We start from the raw sequence: 9,939 nt of genomic DNA, 5'->3' as shown, positions 1-9,939 counted from the left end.
GATTTAGAGTGTTTTGATTTGTGTGTTGTCAACTTTGTCTGATGTCAACAAGCATACACAAATGAACTGAATACAAATGCGAGTTGAAACCAGCCAAAAACTAGCTTTAGGTGTCATGTTTTTATCATAAGTGCTGCTGTCAACAGATAGGTGAGTTGAGATGATGTTCATCATAATGGCTACTCTAAGTTAGGTTAAGTTGGTCAAGTGCATGGCAAGTGGCAATAGGAATTGCGCAAGAATCAGTAACTCACTTCTGCTGCTGTGATACAAACAGGTCACACAGGATGAGATGATGTAAGGCCTCTTTAGGTTAGGCATAGGCTACTTTCATAGAAACAAGCATTGGTATTTTGTAAGAAACAGCGACAAAATGTTGTTTTCCCTGACCCCATCTTAACAGAAGCCAGAAGTATGTCTATTGTGTTTGACTTGGTGATGGGCTGATGTGTAGGAGTCCAAGGTTTTTTGTTTGAATGTTTTATGCCTGTTGAATTTTCTGTTGTTATTTTGTTGTTGAATTCCTTTGCTTTGTTTTGCTTTAAAAGTGCTGTAGAAGGGAATTGAAAAATGCAGCATCAAATTATGGGTGTTAGTAATTTGTTATGCTAATAATACTGCCATGAAATTACTATGCTTTAACACGCGCCCGGTTGGCCGGCTAGATACCCCTCGCTCGGGTGGGGGGCGGGGGGTCAATCTGACACTCCCCCCACTGAGATCTCGGGAACTAAGAAAGCTAGAGACACCCAATTTACAGGGTGTCTTGACCTATACGTGAACTCACTTCGGTTAAGATTTCAGCTTCCTAGGTCATGACCTTCAGGTCAAATAAGGTCAAATAATGTCAAATTCCAGGTTGGTCTCCAAAGCGTTCCCAGAGCCTAGGCAACTGTCTCTAAGCAAAAGGTCACAGGCCAATTTAAGGTCATTGACCTGGTTTGACCCTTGAGAGGTCATGGGTACCAAAATGATACAAGACTGCTCTGAGTTTTGCATGTGAATAAGCGACGAAGGTTACGCTGGGCAGTATGTTCCTAAAACAAAAGGTTCGACCCGGGTCACCTTAGGTCAGTGGCCTATTCTGACCTCTAATAAGTCAACTGAAGATGTATATTGCGGTTCCTGCTGTCAATAAATTCGAAATGAGCACCAGAAACTATCCCATACAGCAAGCCCTAGAGTAATGAATCATGTTGGTTTTGACCTCAGTGTGACCTTCATGCCTGATCCTAGGTCAATGTTATTTGCTCATTTAATATTTATGGTGCCTAAGAAAGCATCTCAGAGATGTATGTCTTCGCCAAAAACTCCGTTGTTGTATCAGATTGAACGATTTCCTAGAAATTGCCTTCGCTGAAACCATGGGCTGACTGAAGTATCAGTCACGAGCTCAGAAGTTCCATCTTATGAGAATTGATTTTTCACTCCCGCACGGTTTTTTGCGATGAAATTTTTCACTCCCACCCTAGTTCAAAAGTGATTCTAGCTCCCTGGGAATAAATTATGGTCATTGATTCAATTAACTATTCAAATCCACCCATAAACAAATCGGGGTATAAACTAAGCATGACGGTTAAATGACGTCCTTTAAGGTTCATGTGATGAGTTAATGTCATCAGTGAATGGTCAGTTTTCTACGCTGAGGAGACAGCGCAATGAGGGTGGTGGGCATGTTCATAACTGAACTTAAATGACCCTTCAAAAAATTGGAAGCAGTGGAGTGTGTCCACAAATTGCCTACTAACACAGGGCAGTGAAAAAGTTCTAGGCCACTAAAGCACACTTTCCTCTTTCAGTGTTGCGATGGGCACAATTTCACCGCGGTGGACGGTTCTTGAAAGAATTCATAGAACCTTGAACAAGGAGAGCGTTTCAGTCTCCGTTAGTTCATGGAGGGCATCCATTGATATGAGTCTCCCACGATAGTGGGCAAGTGGACGTTTTTTTACCTCCGGTCTGCAGCCGCGGGCCAGTAACGTCACGACAACAAAACTAATGAGTTGATTTCGGGTGACTGATGGCCCGGGCGAGTGATGGGGTTTTCAGAGCGGCCGGTCACAACATGACCCGCCGCCGCGAGCCGACGCTGTGCACTGCAGTGTGGTCCGTGAAACCGGCAGTGTCGCCGTCGGCCCCGGCCCAGAGTCGCGACATGACCTGCCGCCGCGGGCCGACGCGGTACACTGCAGTGTTGTCCGTGAACCTGACAGTGTCGCCGTCGGCCCCGGCCCAAAGTCGCGACATGACCTGCCGCCGCGAGCCGCGGCCTGGGAATGTCTTCTGTCTGGACAGTATACAATGATACCGCCAGATTATGACCAGTCGTCGAACTGGTCACAGGCAGCACACGCTAGGCAAAGGGAGAGCAACAGCAACAGCGCTGTGGATGCCTAGTCCTCGCCATCAGCAGCTCCAACACTTCTTCACCAAGCTCAGGGCAAGGAAAGACACCGCTGGATAAACGTAAGTTAATCATTTCGTATGGATAATCGGCCGCATTGAAGTGGTGGTTTCAATATTGAACTGCAACAGGGATAGAAATCGAACGATTTGCTTCTCAACATGATGAGGTACGTGTGCGATAAAAAATAAAACTAGTTCCAAATTTACCTGAACTTAAATGGTAGAGGTTTGCTGCGTTTTAACCGTTAAATAAACCGTGTAAGTGTTGCCTTGGTCCTTTGTGGACACAGTGAAGGCTACGATACACCACTATCCCCGCCCAACACTAAAGGAATCCTAACTTAGCGTAGTTAGCATGCTTGCATATTGTTCGCTTCGGGCTCTTTACCAAGTTATCAGCTTAGAAAAAGGCTGACGTGAAGCAGCAGTCAGCATCATGAGAACAGAGTTGTCATGCTGAGGTACCAACCTTCAATATACCAGGAGGTTCTGCTTAAACGACGTTATGGGGCAAACATTCCCTATGTTGACAACATTTGACGTGTCATGCTGGGCTTATGATGACGCGTGATCACCAGTAATTACAACCACAGCTTGCAACGCCGAGTGTTGTCAATATAATTAATGTTTGCTACAAGTGCCGCTGTTTAACCAGTACCTCCTTGCATATTGAAAACCGATAACACAGTATGAGAGCTCTGAACTTTGAGTTCAGAGTTCAGGACCAAACAAAAGAAGTTGTTCTTTGTTTGAGTGTCTTAAAAAGGGATTCCTAAAAAGGGGATTCCTAAAAGGGTAGGGCTGTTACCTGCGTTGAATCCTCTTACAATGACTGTTTCAGTTCAAACCCCCTACAAACATGGAACACTCCCTTTAACTACCTTAGGGGAAACATCTATGACCTCACGAACAAAAATTGCATGGTGCAAGAGAGATAAGAGCTCCAAGAGGTAATTTTATGAAATTGTTGCGAAACGTTGCATAACGTTGCAAAGACAGAGTATGGCTAAACAAGGCAAGGCAGCGCCCTATAATCGCTTCCATGGTTTTGAGGATAACAAGAACCTCAAAGTAAGATTTGTAAAGAACTGAAATGTTGTAAAATATTACACGCACAGAATGAATGCCAATTTTTGTAAATTTTTTAGATGGGGTGAAAGAAAAGCCGAGACACCCTTTTTTCACCGGATTTAGCCCACTTTATTCTGATGAAAGGCAATACGTGCTTAATTTGGTGTATGATTTAGGCCATCTGGGGCGCTGATGGCGCTCTTTTGTGGTGGTCATGGGAGCTGGCGCGCAATCTGGTTGTGGAGGAAGGCGATAGCCATTAAAAGTTAGCCATATAAGACTTATGTTACGGCCATATTCCAGAGCGTTTCACTTTAACCTCACAAACCATTGCATATCTTCTGGCCCTTGGTGTGTAAAGTTTATTGCATCGTTAATCCGCTAAGCTGTTACAATTTGTATCTAGTGGTGAGAGCATCCACGACTTTTTGTTACGAGGGTAGAGAGGGTTCTGATATTGGTGCGCAGCTATATACGAGAAACGTGCGTCTCTATGGGGAGGCAAAATTCTGGTTTCATGAACGAATGTAGCTACTGAGTTTGGGGCGAAGCCATCCGGCCAAATGATACACCCCACTCCAATTTCCTTTTTGTCTTTAAATAAGGTCACAGCGCCGCCCCCCCCCCCCCATCCCCTTCCAAAATAGCGTTGCTTTATTAGCGTTAAGATTTTTTGTGACATGCGAGTTGTGGGAAAAAAATGTTTGTCTCAATTTGGCGCTGTACCTCATTTCTCAACTCAACTTTTTGCCATGTCATCAGGAGTAACATTAATCCATACTTGTATGGGGCTTAGGCAACAGCAAGCTGCTTTCATAAGATACCTAACGAAATGCGCTGAAAGAACAACTTTGAGGATGAGTTTGCTGTAACTCTGGAGCAGAACATGCGCGTGCTATTAACAGGACTTTCACAAGCCCAGCTATTTTCAACACTCGGGTCGGGGATCAATTTGACCTATCCCCTCTTTCCAAGGTTTCCCAAAAATGATTTCTGACCGGGCGGCACATAGCCGTTGGAGCGTTACTAGGTGCGCCGTCATATACGACAATTATAGTTTCTGTAAAAAGGTGAACATCCGTCTACATTTACGACAAAGTTTTGGCTACGACGAAGGTTTTGGCCGCTACCTCGTGCTGAACTTTGCATAGCTGTAGACAACTGGACAACGGATCTTGAGGTATAAAAAGTTAGATGCACATGGTCAGGCTGCTGACCTGTGGCAGGCCGAAGTTAGGCCAGGGCTATCAGCGAGGATGATTCCAGTGGAATCGTTCAAGGTGATGCGTCAAAGTAATTATTTTAAAGACCCTTTTCACCCTTTACCCATCAGTACATCACACGCGTCCAATTTGATGGGTCATGCCAGTGTTCTCGAAACCCCTCTGAATATTTCAGAATTTGTATTTGAACTCGCTGACCCTGCGGGAGAAATCTCATTTGACTGCATGCTGACCGCTATGAAAGTAATGCACTTCATTTGCCGTACTTTTTCCATTTACACGGAAAAATATGCGAGCATGAAGCTAATATCCCGCAAGTTCAACGCAATGTTATGGCATTATGGCTTCCGTATGGCGTTGCGGCTTTGATCAATCCCTTGTTCCTCAAAAAGGCTCTATGTCAGTCAGATTCTCGGTACCAAACGAGGCCCTCCGCTCCATTTCAGCCAAGGACCGTCGAACTGAAGCCTCTGTGCCCGTGTTTTGGCCACCTGCGGCGATAAGGTGTATTCCTGCGTCAATGAGAGTTCTTGCGTCTATCCGGCGCCAACTGCACGGGTCAGGGGCCTCCAGTGTCGGCATACGTCTAATGTATAATGGGTCCTTCTAAGGGCTTTTGTATCGACCAGGGTACACCGCCATTATCACCGGCATTACATTAGGCACCCCATACTGTAATGGAATGGCCCCTCAGTCCCGGACCAGAAACAGAATGTTCCGCCCAGTGCTCTACCCACTTGGCCGTTGGTCCGGAAAACATAAGGGTCTTCCGTAGTGCGCAATAGGGCGGAAAAAGGGAGGCAAAACATGAAAACGCCCAAAAAACGAGAATGTCCACTCTTGTCCAGAACCAACTTGTGAAACAAATTACATAACCAAGTTTTGATTCTGCCTGCTCGCAAATTTAAGAAACAAGAACCCTGACTGCCGGGGTTTCAGTGTCAATCAACCCAAATGGCGTTGGGTGATGCAGTTAACACCAGGCAGCGGACCCCTGGCGCGCGAGAACAGCCGTCGTGACATAATACTCCCGAAAACTTTTCAACATCATTTTGAGCCGGTAGAAATAAGGCCGGGCTTATTTATAGCTGAACCGCATAACTTCTGTATTGTACTCTCAACAGCGACAGAAGCAAGAAAATAGAGATTCCATCGTGACTTGTCCGGTTCCATCAACAGAGTCCAGCATCGCTTCGCGGGGCAGTGCTAATCCAATCTGGGCCCTTAATCCGTTCCTCTTACAAATCAGAAAATGCCCAGGTGAAAGATGCTGCTGGACTATCTTCTAAGCGTACAAATCGACGTCATAAGTTGCTTAAAGGTACTTTCCACAAAAAAGTTATCGTTAAGTTATGCAGCTTCTGGCTTCTGTTTCAGTCAAAGATGAATATTGAAGTACAGCGAAGAAAATCGTGCCCTCAAAGTCAAGTGATCATCCGTCATCCGATGATTTTTTTGGAGAGGGAAATTTCACAAGAAAGTGCCCTTGTCAACCACGCCTCTCCCCCCACATTGTCAACAATGGCTGCGTCGCTGTGTGGGAGAGCTCATTGGTGAGCATCGATGCGTACGCAAGTGTAGTCGCATGGCCACTTAAGAGCCAGCTCAATAACTTATGTTGTTGAAATCGGCTTGTGTTGCACACGACACTGCACTGACGAGACCTTCACTTGCCACATACCCGAACTGAGGCGGGTGAGGATCGCTTACCATTTAGAAGCACAACAGTGCGCGTTTTTTAACGAGCGGGGTAAAGGTATTCTCAGCAGAAGGGCATCTGCCCGAGTGTATTTGGGGAAACGCTGATTATCATGCTCTGAAATATTGGGTGGAAGAGTGCTTATGTTTTGATTACAAAATCTGAAGTGTCTATGTCTTATCCATGCACCCGTTGTATCGAGAACGTTTGTGTAAACTAACTGTGATAACCACATATATTGTGGATGCTTTACTCTTGTAAAGATGTTGCCATATGTACCACAAGCTACCATAGCTATAATGGTCAGCTACTCGCAGATTTCACTTTACACTATGTTAGAGAAAGGTGCAACTGCACCACTTCAGCTCCGCAACTCTGTGTGGGAGGGTAGGCTATAGACACACACACACATAATATATATATATATATATATATATATATATATATATATATATGTATGTATATGTATATACATAATGTATAGGCAAAACATAATTAAACCAAATCCGGAAAGTTTTTCGTGTCTGTCCCCTTATGGCGACTTTCACGACTCTGTCTTCCCCCGGTCGTTTTGAGAAATTAATACCCATTGTTAAAGGCGAGCTTATCTTATCATATCTGAGGCTTGCTTTAACATGTTCAAACGTGGAGCATTCCCTTTGAGGCTCCCGTATGTCTTTAACCGCGCCGGCGCGGAACAAACCAACCCCGGCGGCCGCCAAACGCAGACTGTGGTCCTGTCCTTAACAAATGGCCGTGCACACGCGCGCAAAACTGTGCTGCACACGCACATCAAAATATATCGCACCCGATATTTTCGTTTAACGTCTTCCTCGCATGCCATCAATGCTGGTGGTGGCAGGTTCCGTTACCGTCAGGTGGGTGCGTGGCGTCTGTGGAGCCCCTGGAAAGCTGCTTTCCCCATTTGACAACTGGCTGCGCCGCCACTGCGCTGGAGGCGTACTTGCTGCGATAAGGAGGCCGCGGACCCAGTGGTGACATCCGTCTATGTCGCATCCGGTCCCGGTGCCGCGGCTCCAGTGCAGCGGTCAGGCGACTGGCACACAGTTCGAGCCGGCCGGTGGAGCGCACAGGGGACGTGCCGGGTTCGACCTGCGGTCACCCACCGCACAGGAACAGTGACATTGTGGTCCGACCTGCTGCGATCCATCGTGCGGAATCAGTCAGGGCGTTGTTCTGCCAGGCGGCGGAGATGCGCCGTAGCCGGGCGGTGGAGGCGCGAACTGGACTGATGCGCGGAGCTGGGACAGCCAGCATGTGATCTGACCTGCAACGACCCAGCGTGCGCGGAGAGTGAGGTTCTGGTCCCGTCCGAGGTGATCAACTGCACTGGAACGGTGTGTGTGTTTTAACTTGTGCTGCCACGCCGTGCTGCGACGGTAAGGGTGTAGACTTTGAACCAAGAACGCCAGCCTGGGCTAAAAAAAAAATGAGATCCCATCCTCCTTTCCTATACCCTTTTCTCGCTCTTGTCTTGGTAGTATTATTAAATATTGCGATGTTTTATTGTCGGAGCGTAACCATTGATAACATCGTTGCACCACGCCCGAATGGAGGTTCGCCGAAACCGATCGAAGATGGTCAGGACGCCGACCGAGGAGAGCGTCCTTTGTATAGCATGACGCTGTCTATATCGCCATCGAAGGACGTAACCGCTAAGGAGAGAAGTATTTACGAAAACAAAACCCGCATTCGAGCTCTATCGCAGATGACAGAGCCGAACGGCGCCAAAAACTCACGCTTGCGGCTGGTCAAGCAGGGCGGAAGTAACCCCGCATTCGTCAAGTCATCCTCTCCCGCCACGAGCGGGCTTTCCCCTGAACAGCATACCCCACGCCTGGAGCTGAACGCGACGCTTGACGAGGACCTGGCGCGCTGGTTGAGGCCTCAGCTTGCTCGTCTTCCGCCGGCGGAGGTGGCGGCGGCCGCGGCCGCCATGGCGGCGGAGCGGCTGGGGCGCCAGGCGGCGCCACTGGCGCGGCGCGCCGACCCCGTGGCGCTGCGGTACGGCGGCGGCGGTCTGACGCTGGCCGGCGAGCGCAGCTGCCCAGACCAGGCGGCGCGCACGCGGCTGCTGGTCGTCGTCGCCTCCACGCCGGCCAACGTGTCGCGGCGCAACGTCATCCGCGCCACGTGGGGCACAGTCGCTCTGCGTACTGATGTCGTCCTCGTCTTCCTGGTCGGCCGCACCACGGAACGCGTCCAGGCGCGGCTGATGAGGGAGCACGCGGAGCACGGCGACATCGTGCAGGGCAACTTCGTGGACAGCTACCGCAACCTGACGCTGAAGACGACGTGCATGTTGGAGTGGGTCAGCCGGTTCTGTTCCCGCGCGTCCCTCGTGCTGAAAGTCGACGAGGATGTGTTTTTACACATCCCGAACTTGCTATCATTTCTGGAGGAACACAAACGAGCAAACAGGACGATCTTCGGAAAACTGGCGCACAACTGGCGGCCGTTCCGAGATCAAAAGAGCAAGTACTACGTCAGCCGTTCCGAGTTCCCGGGTAGCGTGTATCCCGACTTTATGACAGGGCCGGCGTACCTGCTGACCGGCGACCTGGCCCCGCTCCTGTATCGAGAAGTGCTCGTCACCAGGTTTCTCTTTATAGAAGGACGCACTGATTACTGGCGTGGTGGCCAAAAAAGTAGGAGCGCATCGCGAGTCGGCAAAACAATTTCTCAACATTCGCAAGGTGGACAGGTGTTCTGTTCAGCGAGCTATATCTGTTCACATTGTTACACTTGCGGAACTGTACGAGTTTTATCGCATGATTTCATCGGGTGAGGACGTGTGCAAGGATATTGTAAAAAGCACTAAGAATTCGTGAGCGCAAGCTGCGTCTGGTTAAGGAGATAAATGCTGAGAAGCGTCAAAGGTACTGTGAATGTTTGACGCTAATGGGGGAGGAGGTGCGCGCCATACAAAGACAATAATGCGCCTAAATGCTGAAGCGTTTTTTCTTGAGAAGTTCTTAACCGGAGTTTTGAAGAAAGAAACTACCAAAGAAGTAGGACTTCAATGCTGGCAAGAGCAACGGAATGCAGACCCGAGAAGGCAAAAGACGAGTGAGAGACACCAGTGAATGCGGCGAATGCAAAAGAGCTGCAGTGGACGGATGCGAGAGGCAGGTAAAGGAACCATGGACGTTCAAGGGATTTTATTACACGGTCTTTCCGTGTCATTTTGGGTGCTTAGTGATTTTCAAAGCTTCGCCAATGTACTTATCCTCTCTTCTATCCTTGTCGGGTTTGATGAAAAAATATATGCTCTTTGTACGAGCGATCTAACCACAGACTCTGCGTTGACTGTCGTAATGTGATATGCAGTCCAAATACGTATCCGTGAGTGTTGCCTCTCCAAACGTTTTGCCTTTGCCTTTCTAAGCCAAAGCGTTGTGTAAAAATCGTCAAAAACTTAACCATTCAAGAACACAAAACGCTTCAGAAGACAATTGACCCGTCATGATTTTACCTTATTTGAAAGGAGTATCGGAGAAGAAAATGTGGCTTTTAAAA

The 9,939-nt window shown here is 48.1% G+C and overlaps 1 protein-coding gene across 1 annotated transcript in view; it reads left to right on the top strand.

Annotated features, from left to right (window-relative positions):
* Positions 1-9,684, top strand: part of LOC119096640 (putative UDP-GlcNAc:betaGal beta-1,3-N-acetylglucosaminyltransferase LOC100288842) — a 17,446-nt gene extending 7,762 nt beyond the window's left edge. The window contains 1 exon segment of the mRNA XM_037219540.1: positions 8,477-9,684. Coding sequence (XP_037075435.1) covers positions 8,477-9,208 — 732 coding nt within the window. The 3' untranslated portion in view covers positions 9,209-9,684.
* Positions 9,685-9,939: the final 255 nt, after the last annotated feature.

The sequence above is a fragment of the Pollicipes pollicipes genome, unplaced genomic scaffold (assembly GCF_011947565.3).
Source record: "Pollicipes pollicipes isolate AB1234 unplaced genomic scaffold, Ppol_2.1 Scaffold_4295;HRSCAF=5057_pilon_pilon_pilon, whole genome shotgun sequence".
Lineage (NCBI taxonomy): Eukaryota > Metazoa > Arthropoda > Thecostraca > Pollicipedomorpha > Pollicipedidae > Pollicipes > Pollicipes pollicipes.
The sequence above is the reverse complement of the archived record's forward strand: the minus strand, read 5'-3'. Positions and strand labels throughout refer to the sequence as shown.